The sequence below is a fragment of the Lepidothrix coronata genome, unplaced genomic scaffold (assembly GCF_001604755.1).
Source record: "Lepidothrix coronata isolate B3197 unplaced genomic scaffold, Lepidothrix_coronata-1.0 Scaffold27, whole genome shotgun sequence".
NCBI classification, from domain to species: Eukaryota; Metazoa; Chordata; class Aves; order Passeriformes; family Pipridae; genus Lepidothrix; species Lepidothrix coronata.
In genome coordinates this window covers 7,350,735-7,367,844 of record NW_016690207.1, presented here as the reverse complement: position 1 = coordinate 7,367,844, position 17,110 = coordinate 7,350,735, and the positions used below count along the sequence as shown (strand labels likewise).

At 41.8% G+C, this 17,110-nt stretch overlaps 1 protein-coding gene across 1 annotated transcript in view; it reads right to left on the bottom strand.

Annotated features, from left to right (window-relative positions):
- The window catches only part of LOC108494678 (class I histocompatibility antigen, F10 alpha chain-like), a 30,846-nt gene extending 14,542 nt beyond the window's left edge, over positions 1-16,304 (bottom strand). Inside the window, exon 1 of the mRNA XM_017809457.1 lies at positions 16,289-16,304. Coding sequence (XP_017664946.1) covers positions 16,289-16,304 — 16 coding nt within the window. The remainder of the gene's footprint in view (positions 1-16,288) is intronic.
- Between the last annotated feature and the right edge of the window lie 806 nt (positions 16,305-17,110).

Here is a 17,110-nt window from a genome sequence, read left to right as displayed (position 1 = left end):
CAGGGTCAGGGTCAGGGTCAGGTTTAGGTTTAGATTTAGCCTTAAGCTTAGGCTTTAGGCTTTACGCGTAGGTTCGCTCACACTCAGATAAGCTCAGACACGCTCAGACTCAATCAGACACACTCAGGCACAATGAGAGATGCTCAGACACACTCGCACAAACTCAGACACACTTGAGCACACTCAAAAACACTCAGACACACTCAGACACACTCAAGCAGGTTTAGGGTCAGGGTTAGGGTTAGCGTTTAGGGTTTAGGGTTTAGGGTTTTGGATTAGGGTTAGGGTTTATGGTTTAGGGTTTAGGGTTTCGGGTTATGGGGCTGGCATCTGTATTTATGAGTTAATACCTTGTACTGTGCCCTGTCTTCATCTTAGAAATAATTCTGCTTTTTGTGAGATTTGTTTTCTCATAAATACAGGAAAATAGGAGAAGCATTTGCTTTATGAACATTACTTCTGCAAAATTACCATTACAAGCTGAACATAATAACAGTATTCCATAGTGAAGCAAAACATCAAGACCACAGACTGTCTTTTGAAGCCTACTGTGTTAAACAAACTGTGCATTAGTCTTTATAAGAGGAAGAAATGATAATATGAGACAAACTTATTTTACAACTCTAATATGCTAAGAAACTTCTTTAAAGCAAGAAGGGAGAACAGAGCTAAGATTTTTCTTTAACAATATCTGTTTGGTTTTGGTTTTTTTATTACTTTTTAGAAAGTTGGGGGAGAGGGAAATTAAACTTTAAATGCTTACTAAATACTATTGTGTCTACCTGTCATGCAGCTAATAGCAAAAGTAAGGCAATATTACTTAAATCAGGAATTGTTTTGGATGGAGTACAGCAAATCAGACTGAAAGGGGGATATGGTAATGTAGATCTGTAGGAAGTAATTCTTCAAAGCAAGGATTGGGTGTGGAGAGCTGGAGCCCACTCAAAGCTTCTGTTAGTCTGGTTTTTTTCAGGTGCTCTCTGCTGCCAGTCTTACAGAGGCTAATTTAGCATTTTTTAAATGCTTTTGTAGAAGCATAATTGTTTAATCCATCTTCAGACTCTCCCAGTTTTACTATACACTCAGTGTGTGACAATACTGTAGTATGAAAATTGAGATGCAATATATGCAAGGAAGGACAGAATGAATTTGATATCTTCTGTTATGGTTTAGTTTGGATTTTTCATGGCACATCACCTGCAGGCTGCATAACCTCAGATAACAGGAGAAATAACCTGGTTGTTTTTTTTTTTATTGTAATAATCTTCCTTTGCAAGAATGAGAGCCCGGAATAACTCCTATAGACCAAAACTTCAAGCAAAAGTTCTTATGGTTTCTCTTTGTTAGTTTACATAGGCCGGAACTCCTTTGTCAGGCATAAGATAGTAAAAGCTATCTGAGAAAGTTCATTTTGGTATTTGTTTATTTTGTCACTGGCTAAATCCTATTGAATTTTACTAGTTGGGGCATAAATCCATTTACAAGGAATCAGAAACAGAAGAAAGATAATATTATAGAAGGTGTATCAGTTTGGCCTGGCTCTCCCACCAAGTCCGAACTGTCTTCTCCCCCCTCCTGCTCTCCCCAAGCAAGGGAAAAAAAACGAACCACAGGAAAAAGAACTGAAAGAAGTCTGAACGAAACGGGATTCTATCATATATATGTATATATATATATAAAATTTATTTACAATTATATATACAATTCGAATATATTATACACAATAGTGAGCTCCTGAGGGGGAAAAGGGAAAAGGGAGGGGGAAACAGGGATAAAAGAACTAAACCCAAATATCTTCTAAATATACACCTTCAATAGAGAGCTAGCGAATAAATATAAAAACGAATTAAATACTTCCCTGAGCGGGACAACAGAGCTGTGCAAGGCAGCAGCCAACTCCCCCCCACACACCTCCAGGAGAGACTGGAGATAATGGCAGGTCAGAGCAGGCAGGCTTTGGCCTATACAAGCAAAACTATCTGTGAGAGGGACTTGTCATCTTCAGCCACTGGAAGAGCGAAGAGAGTGAACTCTTATCTGCGCATTTTTATATGTTGTTGTACGGAAAGGGATGATATGGAATACTTCCTTAGATTTCTGACCCTATTGCTAAAGAAGGCCTAAAAAATCCAAGAAACCAGCCCACTACAGAAGGCCATCTTTTTCAATTATGCAGCAATACTTGCTTTGCACTTGACTCAATACCAGGAGCAGAAGTCTGACCTATGGCAACTGCAATAAGCCCCACTCAAATTATAATCAATTTTCAGGATAAGTTTTTTGATCAAGTTGTCTTAGAATCTATAGTGAGCTTTGCTGCTCAGGACCTCTCTATGACAGTCTTTTTTTTTCTTTAAATGACTGTGACTTGGCAAACAACTCATCCTGTGAGCCACAAGTTGTTTGCCACTATTCATGCAGATGAACATCCCTCAGAGAAGCACCTGTCCCTTCTGCTTTTATGGTTATTTGTCTCTTCATCATGGAGCTCAAAAGATAGTCCCAATACATATTTATTGTTTTATTCTACTAGGTTAGGTGTTTAGGAGGATATATGGTCATCTGGACAATTAACTCCTCCTTTCGGAGGAGTTAATTCAGCAATGAATCTGACATGCAGTGTGTCTGTCTTGTGGTTTTTGATCTCCTCTTCAAGAAAGTTGCTCTGTGTATTCACAGTGGTTTACATAAATAATAAATAGCTGTGACTAATTTTGTAAAATGACTGGTCAAGAGCTGTAGGAACAAGCAGGCCTAATGGCAAAGCCTGGCATTTCTCGCATGCTCACAGTTTTGTCTTCAGCCCAGCTAGTTGAAGACTAAATTCTTATAAAAATGATTTATCTGACAATGACCAAATAATTATTTTTATATGCTAAGGTCAATAACCTGAATACAAACTAGTTCTTAAAACATTCCCAAATACAAGAATCTTGGATTTACATTTGAAAAGAAATTTGAAATTTCTCTAAGTCTTCACCCCTTTAAAGTATTTTAATATCTTCTATCCACCATTGTAGGTCTTGAGAGACAGATGTCAGGCAAAGTTTTAAAACCAGTTCTCTCTTAAGGTAAATAATTTCATGTGGCTCAACTGCTGAACGTTTGTTAAATATCTTAGAAAGAGAGGAAATATGATATTTTAGAGGAGTTTCTAGAATATTGTGAATAACAGTGGGTGTTTCCTGAGATGAAATAAGCTGGTGAATTGCACTTTAAAATTATAAAATTTAAGTAAAATTTTTGCAGCAAATTCATGATCCTTTGGGTTGGTTTAAACATTCCAAATCAGGTGAAAATAGTCCCAGAAGCCCAGTGAGGAGGTGTAGAAGAGGATGCAGTAAGCCATGCTCATGCTGGGTAAGACACTCTTTAATGTATATGCAGGAGTTTTGTTGTTTTATTTTTAACAAAGACTTTGTTCCCTAGGTTGAAAGGAAAAACATTCAGGAACATTTAAATAATACTGTGTTACAAGGCCCTATAAATGCTTACTTCATTAAAGAACAAACTACCACAAACACCCTTTGCCTTTTAAAAAATAAGTGTGGAATAGTTTCGCATGAACTTTAGATTTGCAGCCCTTATTAGTGTTTCAAGATGAAAACGAGAGGGACCCACCTCATGGATATGGAGGAAATCTGAAGAATAGCATACTGAAAAAGCTCCTGTTGAGCAAAACGTGTAGGTATTGGATTCCTTTCCTCATGAACTTAACAAGTGCTGCCACAGCTGGCAGAGCCTGAAGTTTAGTCAAACCTCTCTTTGCCCTCTGGCCAGGATACATTAATCTATATGAAGTGGTGAAGGTGGCCTAAAGTATCTTTGACTGCCTGCCACTTACCGCCATATTCTGATGTACACGCTAAATTCTGTCTTGCTCTAAACAGAAAGGTTTACAGATTTTGCTTCTTATAGAAGTTTGCTGAAGTACCTAATGGTACTTCACTTCCACCTATTACACCTTTTCACCTCTTTCTCCTCCAGTTGTTAAGCTATAATTTAGCCCCATGCTACGCTTTATCAGCTAACTGATAAAAATAAAATCTGAGAAATGGAAAAAAAGTTTCTCTCTTTGCATAGCACAAAAATGACAAGTTCTCATCTTCTTTGTATCAAATGATCCTCTCTGGGCTAAAGCTAAAATGAAACATATTAGTTCTGAAAGCCAATAAAATTAACTAGGCCATAAATAACTAAAATCTAGCTGTTCTTCCAGGTTGAGCACCCTTTTCATTCCAAAGATTCCCAATGTACAGTTCAGGTCAAAAGAGTAAGAAAATAACTGTAACAACTTTTTCCAAATACTCTATCCCATGTAAAAGCAGTTATTTTCCAAGGGTCCACTTCTGACACCCTCTTTAAGGCCCAACATCCCTTGTTTTTAGATAGTCTAGTTTCTCATGTATTTATCACAACCTTACTACAAGGCCTTAGCTATGTACACTGGAATAAATAAGTACTATGTCTGTGTACGGAACTGCTGGAGGGGTCCAGTTATCTTCTTGCATCAAAACAACTATTCACTCCTTAAAGTCTGATGTGGAAGTCACTTGGGAAGCAGAAAATCAGTACAAAGTGAATTTTTGAAGAATGTAGTTTGACATTGTTCTCATTAAGACTTCCTATTATTTCTGTAAGCATTTTTAGTTTTAGCTTAATTCTTACACTTTTCTTTACGAAACTGTACTAGAACTTTGAGATACTTTTCTTAGTGTTCTCCATGGGTTTTCTCAGTTTCGTCTGTATACAATTCTGCAGTCAGCGTTCTTGTCTATTCCCGTCTGTAAGGCTGGAGCAGTGCTGTAATGTAATCCAGATTTTCAACCCCCATCCTACTTTATAAAAAGATATCTCTAAGCAAGTTAAACATGTATTACATTAGCACACTATGACAAATGTTTATGGTAACCTCTTGGCAACAAATACCTGTATACAGTATTAGTAAAGCACCAAGTAGTTGACAGTCAGACTGCTCCTCTCATGACAAGGGACCTTGCCTTCAGTTTAGGACCTAGTGGGAAAGGCGGCCTATGTCTTTCATGCAAAACTTTTCTTTTTTTTTTAATAAGATAATGCACATATCTCCTTTTTTAAAAAAGAAAGAAATTATCAGGAAAATACGGACTGAAAACTTGTGGTTGGGAATTTTCTAAGCATTTCTCCCTGCAAGCCCTGTTTTCAAGGGACTCGTATTCTCCACTTATACACAGCAATGTCCCTTGGTATTCTTATTGGTTTTTACTTCAAATACTGATAAATGGTTATCAATGTACTACTGACACACTTCTTGATTTGATCATCTGTTATCACAAACATCTTCCTTTTCATAATGTAGCACAATTGTAACACTTATTAGGATGCAAATTGTCCAGGCCTAGCAATGCACTTACTGGTAACCTTTCCGGTTTTCCCTCTTTACAGTGGAACTCCATGTTAACTGGTACAGGTTTCCGAGCCAGACAAAGTCATATGGACTCTACATGACAGACTATGCTGTAAAGACATTGCAGTATTAGAAAATAAAGAATGAAGTTGCATAAGGGATCAAGGAGGAGGAAGGACTCTGAGCTTGAAAAGGCACAGAGGAGCCAGGCAAAGAAATACTTTATGTAAGCAGTTGTCATGGTATAACTTTATCAACATGCATCTTTTCTCTGGTGCGCTGATACACTAATATCAAACAATGTATTACAGAGATCAAAGAGCTCCTCTGTGTGTTTCTTAACAACAGCAAAATCAGCACAAAAAAACCCCAAATCTGCCCATGCCAAATAAAATTACCTGAAGCATCTTTTTGGTAGGATTTTTATTCTTTCAAAGCAGTCTGTTGCTCCATGTTCAGGAGGAGAATGCTGTTTCTATAGGCCAAAAATTAAAGTAAGTTACCTTTACTCTCCCTTCTGAAACTCTTTGTAAAAAACCCATTTTTTCAGCTTAAATCAACTGCCTTATGTGCATGGAAGCACAGTAATGCAGACTTTTCCATTCTGTTTTCTGTGTCGGAATTAAAATTGGCATTTTTTTCCGATGAGAGCAGAAGCATGAGATGGAATCACAAAAAGCAGTTCTTTTTGGTTTCTTTTCCTAGTTTCAAGTGAATCATCACAACTGGTTATGCTTTTTCTACCTTCTTTGCTGCAGTGTTATGTCACACTAAAAATACGGTATCATATCCTCAGAGCTTTTCTGCTTGCACAATATAAAAACTTTTCATTTTCAATATCATTGAAATTGTATGAGACATTCATTCTGTTAGAATTCTAAAACAGATATTTCAATTTTGAGATATTGAAGGAGGATTTTAGGGAAATTAAAAATTTAGGTGCTAGTGTCTACATTTTAATGGAGAAGATTTTGCCTTAACTAAAGAATGGCTTAAATTTGCACTCAGTTTTAAGTTGTTTGTGTACAAAATGTTTTGGTTGCTGCCTTCCAGGTAAAACATGAACAATAATTTTATTATTCTCAGTCCTCCTGTTTGAACTGGCAAACTTCATGTCTTAGCAGCACCTTAAACTTCATATCAACCTATGTATGTGTTTCCCTTTCCAGTTCATTAGTTCATTAATGAAGCCCTTGCTTCTTATGGAATTTCCAGTAATATGATGTGAGAAAGTCAAGAAAGCTGTCTGCTGAAGACATTTCTTTTAATGATTTTTTTTTTAGTGCAATTGTGCCCCTGCAGAGAATTTATTTGGTAAGAAGGCTTTATAGGAAAACCGATCTCATGCCACTGTGCAGGGTAGATACAGTGTTTAATTGTAATGAGTATTGATTGGTTTTTATTTGTTCCCTGCATACAAAGAACCAGCTTTCCCTTACATCAGTTAAGGAAGAGAAAAGTGCAAGTCCCACCGACCTTAGACTGCTCTCACTGGAGTTGTGCAGGGTGCATAAGTACAGCAGGGCTCTAGGGTGGGTGATAAAACAGCCAAGATATCCTTTTGCTCAGATTATCAAATCCCTCAGTTTGAGGGAGAGGTTGATTTGGTATGAAAGGAGAACTTGGTGCTCTCATCTGATTCCAGAGTTACAATCCTTTTAGAGATCTGGTTTGGGGTCGGGTTTTTTTCATTTGTCTGGTTTGTTGTTTTTTTTTTCACTTTTAGTCATGACTACAAGTGTTTTGCATGGAAATTCCTGTTTTGGTCCTGTTCTCTCATCTACTAGATTTTGAGTGAGTTAAAACTTCAGCCAATTTCTCTGATGGTTTCTTCCCAGGAAATGTTTCTTCTTGTTTAAGTTGAGCATAATCTGTTTTTGAAGAAAAAGTTCCATAATGGCAGTAATAGAAATAAGGATCACATCATTTAATATCTATCATAATTTACTCAGGTTGAGAAGTGAAAGAAGCCTCTCTTTTTTCCCTTCCTTTAAATGTGTGAAATATTTTAATGACTTTATCTATCACAGATGGTGATGCTATGTTTGTTTACACTGTAATTCAGACTTATTTTTATGGATTAATAGTTTTTAAGAAAATATCACAAATACTGGTGATAAACTGTCCTAGTTACAGGGGCTGGGACCAGTTTGTCACTATGTGGCTATAACTGAAACTGTATTCTACACCCTCTATGTCATTTCTGATGGACTGGTAATAAATGCCAGGTAATAGCTGCCAAGGGCACACCTGACACCTCAGGCTACAAATTGAGTGTTAAAGAAACCCCTAGAGGCAGGGGAGTGTTCTTTTGTTTTCACAACAATGACTCAGCTGTGATAACTCCCCTCCAGAAAGGCATTAACACCTTGACAGGCAGCCTGAGGGGTCATCTCTGCTAATGGGCCACAATGGGCTAGCATAACAGGCAGCTGCAACATCCGTGCCATCAAAGATTCCAAAAATATCCCATGACTCACAGATTTAAATCACCCATTGTGAAACTCTCCGTCTCGGGGGAGGTACTGGGCGTTCCCACTTGAATTTTCAGATTTGGGGATTTCTGGAACTACTCATAGGATCCAGAGGAGGATCAGAATTCCAACAGGACTGCGGCTACCACTCTCGACAAGACTGTGATCATTACGTCAACAGGACTGTGACCATCATCTGGACCAACAGGATTTCATTTCCTTTTACTTTGCACCCGGGGGGGCCACATGGTGCTCAGCACAGGGGTTGACAAACACCTTTCTGTTCTTGTCCCAGGGTGCAGTTATACATCTGTCTTTGTGGGTTAAAACCAGTTTTTCTCTGTATTATTGTATTTATTGTAATCTTGTTAGTAAATTGTCACCATGGCTAGGCTTCACAAACGAAGATTTGGGAAGGCTCTATCCACATTTTTTACAGGCACGCTGGTGGCTTATGAGGCCAATACGAGATAGACGTATCCGATTGCAAAAGGCACAGCAGAAAGACTCCTTAGGTGGTGTATTCTGCAATACACGGTTCTTTCTGCGTTGCCTTTTCTCCTCGAGAGTGATCCTGCGTGCGTTCTCTAAGGAGACAGCTGCATTATAGATGGCGTGTCTCCAGACCTCCTGATTGGAGGCCAGAGTAGACCAGTTATGGTGATCAATATGGCCAAGGCTGGGATGTTGTTTCAGGGAGTCCTTGTATCTTCTCTTCGGGGCTCCTCTCATGCGGCAGCCGGTGGCAAGTTCACCATAAAGCAGGATCTTAGGGAGGCGGTGGTTGGTCCTTCATCCTGGAGACGTGCCCTGCCCAGCACAGCTGTGTTCTCATCAACATGGCCTCTATACTGGTGACTGCTGCTTGCTCTAGAACAGATGTATTGGTCATAAAATCTGACCAGTGGATGTTTAGGATTGTTCAGAGGCAGCGTTGATGGAAGCTTTCTAGGAGACGCAGGTGGTAGTGGTAGATGACCCATGATTCGGAACCATACAAGAGAGTAGACAGCACTATGGCTCTGTAAACACTGATCTTGGTACTTTTCTTCAAGTGTTTATTACACCATACTCTTTTGTGGAGTTTTCCAAAAGCTCTCTATGCCTTTGCTAACCTGTTGTCTATCTCCCCATCAATCTTACCATCCAAGGAGATGAGGCTACCTAGGTAATTAAACTGTTGGACTGATTTGAGCTCTGATTGGCCAATGGTGATGTGGGGATGATGGGGGACTTCCTGAGGTGCAGGTTGATGGAGAACCTCTGTCTTCTTTAAGCTGACTTCCAGTCCAAAGAGCTCAGCAGCATCTGCAAAGCAGGATGTTAAATGCTGCAGGGCTGCTTCTGTGTGGGCAACAAGGGCGGCATCATCAGCATAAAGCAGCTCCTGGACAAGATGGTTTAAGGTCTTGGTGTGGGCCTTCAGTCACCTTAGATTGAATAGGCTTCCATCAGTATGATATTGAATGTAGATACCGTCCTGATCATCGAGGTCTGCCGTGGTCCTTTGGAGTAGGAGCGAGAATGCAGCCTTGTTTCACACCATTCTTAATTAAAAAGGACTCAGAAAGTGTGTTGCCATATCTGACTTGGCCGTGCTGATCCTCATGGAGTGAGACGATCATTTTAAGGAACTTGGGGGGACAACCTAAAAGTTCCAAAATCTGCCACAGACCTTTTCTGCTCACAGTATCAAAAACCTTGGTGAGGTCGACAAAGGTTACATAAAGCCCTTTGTTCTGTTCCCTACACTTCTCTTGCAGTTGTCTGAGAACAAATACCATGTCTGTGGTACTTCTATTGGCTCTGAAACCACACTGACTTTCAGGTAGGATCCCTTCTGCTATAGTGGGTATTAGTCTGTTCAAGAGTATTCTTGCCAGGATTTTGCCTGCAATGGAGAGTAGAGTAATACCACGGTAGTTTGAGCAATCTGATTTAATTCCTTTCTTCTTATACAAAGTGATGATGACTGCATTGCGAAGGTCTGATGGTAGTTTGCCAACTTCCCAACAGCATACCACAGACTCATGAAATTTGGTGTGGAGTGCAAGGCCCCCATGTTTCAGCCCCCCAGACTTCAGGTGGAATTCCATCAACCCCAGCTGCCTTGCCAATTTTCACCTGCTGTATGGCCTTGAGGGTTTCTCCTAAAGTGGGGGGCAGTATCCAATTCATACTTTACTGGTTGTTGTGTGATGGACTGAATTGCTGAGTCTTGGACTACACGGCTGGTACTGAAAAGAGTCTGAAAGTGTTCAGACCATCGATTCAGATTGGAGGTTTTATCTGTCAGAAGCGTTTGACCATCAGTGCTGAGTAGAGGGCTTTGGACCTGGTATGTAGGCCCGTATGCTGTTTTCAGGGCCTCATAGAAACCTTTGTGATCACCCGTGTCTGTGCATAATTGAGTTTTTTCAGCTAGATCGATCCACCACTTGTTCTGGATGTCACGGAGTTTCTGTTGGAGCTTGCTGCATGCGAGACGAAAGGCTGTTTTTCTTGCATGACAGGATGGCAGTGCAAGGTGTGCTTGGTGGGCGGTTCTCTTCTTCCCCAACAAGTCCTGGATTTCTTGATTGTTTTCGTCAAACCAGTCCTTGTTCTTCTTGAGGGAGAACCCTAAGGATTCTTCAGAGGATTGCAGGATGCTGTTTTTAATGTTGTGCCAAATTGTTTCAGGAGAGGAATCTGCAGAATCTGTGGAATGGTTTTCAAGCCTAGTTTGAAAGTTTGCCTGGAATTTGTCTCTTACTGTGGCTGATTAGAGATTGTTAACTTGGAGTCTTTTCCTTGGGATATTGCCCCTTTTAGGTTTGAATTTGAGATTGAAGTTGAGTTTACAGCACACAAGTTGATGGTCTGTTTGGCATTCTGCACTGGGCATCACTGGGTATGGTAGACATCGCGGACGTCTCTCCGTCGCACCAAGACATAATCGATGAGGTGCCAATGCTTAGATCTGGGGTGCATCCAGGTTGTCTTCAGACTATCTTTCTGCTGAAAGATAGTATTAGTGATGGTGAACTGCTACTCTGCACAGAATTCTAGCAGAAGTCGACCATTATTGTTGCAGTTTCCAACACCATGCTTGCCTAATATTCCTTTCCAGGCTTCAAAATTCTTACCTACTCTGGCGTTGAAATCACCAAGGATAATGATCTTATCATCTGCAGGCACCTTTTGGGTAAGGCGGTGCAAGTCAGCGTAAAATTTATCTTTTTCGGCAGGGTCAGCTTGGAGAGTTGGGGCATAAATACTAAAGACAACAACGTGTTGCTTGTTGTGTAGTGGAAGGTGTAGAGAGATAAGGCAGTCAGAGTGACCTGTTGGCAGATTTTCGAGTTTTGGAACAATAGAGTTTTTGATCGTGAAGCCAGCTCTTGAGAGATGTTTTTCTGTTCTGGGCTTACCTGACCAAAAGAGTGTGTAACCGGCACCATGTTCTCTGAGGCTGCCTTCCTCGTGAAGGTGAACCTCACTGAGAGCAACAATGTCAATGTTAAGACGAGCCAGTTCATGGGCGATTAGGGCAGAACGACGCTCAGGACGTCCACTATCCGCAGAATCGAGCCTGGTTCTGATATTCCAGCATGCTAGAGTTAATTTAGGTACACCTTTGGAGGCAGGTGCATGCCTTTGTCTTTTGATCTTTGTGCGACCGCATTGGAAGAAGATGCCCGTTGGCCTGCTGTTAACCAACTGGGTGAAAGTGGAGATGAGCTTTGTTTAGGCCACCTTTTCTAGGCCCCTCTCCGAGTGGAGCAAGCAGTGCTGTCCTTGAAAAGGCTGCTTGGTCGTTCAGGGTGCTGCCCCAAGAGACTGTCATCTCCGGTCAGTCTCAAATGACCAATATCCTGAACCGCCTGCACGCAGGGTTGGGTCTGCAGCTTCCAGTGCACCTTTCACCTGCCGTTTTGACCCTTGCCCATCGCTACAGGGCTTTTTGCATGTGGGTAAAGCCTTCAAGCCTGTGCAATGGATTTTTTAGGTGAGATGCAGTATGCGTGGAACTGAACCCACCCTTTAATCCTAAGGTTCATCTGCCAGGGCCGAGCGAGCTTGGACGGTGGCAGCAAGGTCCTCAGGACGTAAGTTTAATTAGAGTGCCCTTCTCTTAGATGGATGGCCTTACAGAGCTAAGCGAGCTCCATCTGCCCAGGTTTGGGATTAGAGTTGTCCTTCTCCTAGGATGACTGCCAGAAGGCTAACGAGCTCATCCTGCCCAAGGATGTATTGTATCTTACTCTACGGTTTTGACCTGTCTGGCATGGGCAACCCTACCGAAGGCATGTACCACTGCCAGCATAGCTCGCAACTGCATAGGATTACACAGGCTACGCTCCTACTATTAAAACGATTAGGGCAAGTCTTACACTTCCTACTTTTCTGCCACCTGTCTATATTCAGTCCCAGGGAAACACCCAGGGAAACACCCTTTGTCCTGACCACCCTTTCAGGATGTAATGAATATATCCAAAACATACCAAACCTGGGCAGTAGCCGCAGGTGAGCCAAAAACAAACAAACGAACAAAACTGTTCTGGCCACCATACCCACCTAGGGCTCAAGTACCTCTCCAGGCCCGAGCACGGCCGAGATCCCTAACCCCCAGAGGAAACCATTATCCACCCTGACCTTATCCTCCCCCCACCGTGTTACCACATATCTTCCCACACACCGCTTACCCGCCCAGCCTCCAGTCCGAGGACACCCACAGCCCGCCCGGTACCCTTTCCCTCCCCCGCCCCCTCCCCCCTCCCCCAAACCAGACCGGCAAACTTCTATGTCCTCCGAGGCTTCCACTCTCCTCTCTCTCTCCTTTCTCACGAGAGCACAAAGCCACGCCAGCGAAGCTCCCTCTCCCCTTTCCCCGCTGGGGGTGGCCCCGGGCTGCGCAGGCCCGACGGGGGGGCGGCCCCACGGAGCCGTGTGGGCTTCCGGGTGGGGGTGCTGGACCCCCGTGGAGCTACGCGGGCTTCTGGGTCTAGTAAATTGTAACTGACTTGTAATCTCTCTTGAGTTGGGTTCATTTCTCCCGCCAGTTTACTTATAAACCAGCACACAAGCCTTCATGCAAGATTTTGTTTTCAGATTTGAGTCAGCTCAAAAAAAAAAATGTATTTAACAAATAATAAAAACAAAAAGACCAAAAACAGCCAGGTTATTTATTATCTGAAGCAGCTTAGCTGTTGAACTAATTCCACTAGAGGTGCAGAAGGAATTATATATGAAGAACTTTGCAGACTTAGTGGATTCACATAGTGGTATATAGGTACATTGGGCTAAAATGTGCTGACTGTGGTCTAGGCGTGATCCTCCCCTGAGATCTGCCATTGTGTGTCCACAGGCTTCAGCTGCAGCAATGCTCCATTTTCCAGCTTGAAGTAACTTTTGCATTCGTTTGACCAGCCCTTTCAAACTGCTGCACTGGGGGTTCATGCCTACAGCACTTAATGTGTCTGTGGAGACTCTGGAAGAATAGTATGCTGGTCTTTGAGACCTCTGGCTCCTGTCACATCCTTGACCAGAAGCATAATTCTGAGCAGATGGAGGGTTCAATCAGTTAAAAACTTTCAACATCAAGCTACACTTGCACAGTGTAGTAGTAGAGAAAAAAAGCTTGTTATGCTAATCTTTCCAATGCTGGCCCTCTTGGTCTCTGCAAGGGGTTCATAGGTTCTATTGAAATAGGAAGATTTGAGCATCTAATGAAATCAAGGAACAAAATGTTAATGACATTTTATGGAATTCATTAAACTTGGTAATAAACGTTGCGTGCAACATCCTCTCTCATCCAGAATGAAATGTTGAAAACACAAGTGTCTTTAAATACCCTAATATCCTAGATGGTGCTAATGAAAACCTCTCTGCTGCAGATGTAGTCATGCCTGCTGGAACGCACTGGGAAGCCGGTGCTAATGGCTAAGTTATGTGCAGCACTGTGTGTTGTTAAAGAACCTGCTTGTCTCTTGGCCTGGCAGCTGCAGTGTATTATTAGTGGGCCTGTTGCCTGGCTTTCCTGGAGCACAATAACAGATGATGGAAGAGAAGTAAACTTCTTTCTCCGTATCCCAACCACTGACCTTCTGTTGCAGCTTAAGGTATTGAGGATCTGTCTTTTCACAGAAAGCAATTTTTTTTAAAAAAATCAACAGCTAGTATTTGATGAACTGCAGAGTGAATCCCTGAGTGATCAAGGTGAAAGAACTTTTGGGCAGGATGGAGTTGGGCTTGTACTTGTAGCTCATTGCTACCCCTGCACTGTCCAGCAAGTGCAAAATACAGTATGCACTGTTCTATACAAAAGTGCTGTTGTTTTCCTATTATGCAAATAGCAAACACTGCAAGTTATACAGGCCAAAAAATTATTTCAATTTACCCCTTGGCACGCTTTGTTCTTCATTTGGTGCTATATGCATTCATATTAATAATAATTTTTAAAAAGGCTACATCCACATGGTTCCATATTAAAAAGAAGCTTGAAACAATGTCAGAATATATGTGCTATACTCTAGTTTGCAGCAGTTCTCCTTCTACTGAAGTTTACCTTCTATCACAATAAGAATATATTACAAAATACACTTAATATTGAGCTGAAGGACTTTCAAGTTTGCAGTTTGAAAATATTGATTGTGAACAGTTTGGTGCCTAGGAAGCAATTTAACAACAGCATCAGTGCTGTGAAGAGCACCCAATAAATACATGTCAGGATGGCTTATTGCATGCTGCTTTGCAGAATAAATTAAGAAATAAACTGTGTAAGATGGGAGATACCACCCAGCAAGAGCTGATTTCAGAAATGAAGGCTAATGGCTGCCTTTGTATTACTGGGCTTTGTAAACATCATTGTATTTATCTAACAGATAGCATTCTGCATGTGTGCAGCTTTTGGTGAAGGGTGCTGACTAATTGTAAGGAGTTAAAGAGCACAGGTGCCCATCTCAAACACTGTTACGGCTACAGAAGGAACTTGCTGTAAAATAAGCCTCTACAGTGGGAAGTTGAGATAAGCACAGAAGGGAGGAATTTGTGACAGGAAGGCAGTAATTCCAGGCCTGGGAGAGGTTAGGTCTGGTTAGCACATCCTGGTTAACGCAAGTGGACAATTATTCTCACTGTGTCAAATGGTGTTAAAAGAAGAAATTGCTCATACACATATCACCAGTCAAACAAAGATCACCCCAAGTTATGGGACACATGGCATCTGCGACCACCAACAAACACTGAAGCGCCCCCAAACTAATTTCGGGGGCCTTCCACCAGAGGACTGTGCATGACCCATAGTGTTGCACCAGACAGTGTAAAACTCCCATCCCCAGGGAAGGTAGCTGGGTGTTCCCACCTGAACCCATTAAATTTTGCTTCACGGGCTTTCCCCATCTTGGAGGGATTGAGGCATGTGACCGTCACTTGGACCAACAGACATCCAAATTGCAACAATGAAGTCTAGTCACTGGACCCACAGGTGGTGATAGCCTTCCTCTCCACTATCTACTCTTATCCTTTCTTTCTCTTTTTTTCTTTTCCTTAGATATTTTCTTAAGTGATATCTGTCTTGATACCCTCTCACACACTATCCTTCTGGACAAAACATCCAGCATACAGCTGGATGAGCATGTTACATGATGGGTGAGCAACTGGCAAAGTTGTTATAGTGACTGGGGTGACATCAGGCTGGTGATGAGCCACTAGTGAGGCTCTACAGGGCTCCATGTTCAGCCCAGTTCTCTTCAACATCTTCATAAATGACTTGGACACAGGACTCAAAGGAACGCTAAGTAAGTTTGCTGATGACACTAAATTGGGAGGAGCTGTCGACTCTGGCGAGGGCAGAGAGGCTCTGCAGAGAGACCTCGACAAAATAGAGAGATGGTCAATCACCAACTGTGTGAAGTTTAACAAGGGCAAGTGCCAGATTCTGCACCTGGGATGGGGTAGCCTTGTCTGTGTTGTATAGACTGGGGCATGAGGGGTATCAACGGTGGGAGTGGAAAGTTTAGACAAAGTTATTAAAAAGTAAAGCCTTGTCAGTGATTTTCAAGGCACAGAAAGGATTCCCTTGCTTTCTAAACCCCTTCTCAGAGAGGAGTCTAGGTGCAGCTAAACTCAATCTTAGCCTCGGATTATATTAATGGTTTAAATTTAAGGAACTATAGAGGTATGATTAAACAACTTTTGTCCCAGGGGTTTTAATTATTGGCAAAATGAGAATATTTATATAAAATGAATAATTTATTTTATACAAATCATCAGACAGATCTTAATCAAAACTATTTACTACACGATATAAACACTAAAAATCTACTAGTAGAGTATAATATAGCATAAAGTAGTACTGTGCACCGTAACAAAGAAATTATTGAAGCAGTTATATTAAAGCTAGTGAAAAGAAATAATTATTAAGTTGAAGTCTGATGTAACTCACCCATACCAATGCTCATGGGGCGATCTCTTTCTCTCAACCTCGAGGAGTGACCTTGGAGGGCATCCCCAGCCAAGGGAGGAATCTCCACACATACACCTCAAGAAGGGCTGTGTTAGAAGAATCTGACTGTACGAGAGGGGACTGGACTTGACCACTTGCCTGTGGTCGATATGTAGTAAGTACTTGCCAATCAATTTGCAGAATGCTGCTTATTCTTTAGTTATAAAATGTGGTCCTCAGTCCAAGGAGATGATGTCAGGTACTTTGAACTTGGGGATAATTTCATTAAGTAGTACTTTGACAACTTGTCAAGCCCCAGGAAAGAAAGCCTGGAAGCTTTGGTTTTCTGGTGCAGTTGGTAAGCCAGCCTGGGCACTCCAGGGTCAGCAAGCCGACATGCCTAGTTTGCATATGTGATTCATTAATGTGTGTAATTAGGTATTGATTAGCTGATTCAGATATGTGAATGATTGTTATGCTTAATTAGGTGTTAATTGGTGGTTCTCCCCCAAATTGCTGGTCTACCTCCCAAAATTGAATACAGATGAAGACTCCTCCCAGGCAAAAGGGGCCAGGACAGAAAGGTCTTGCTGCCCGTGGAGTGCCCTGGGAGGCCCATCAACTGCACCTGAGACACCCAGGCTATGGGCTTTCTTCGCTGGGTCAAAGGGCTCCCGATATCAGGGAGGCTGCTTGTTTCTTGTGCCGTGTTATGCATTTCTCCATGAAGAACAAGCTTTCAGATTCCTGGTTTATACCTATTATAAATTCAACTCTTAATTGCCCTCACTTCCCAGCTAAGCTCAGGAGCAACAGCTGCCA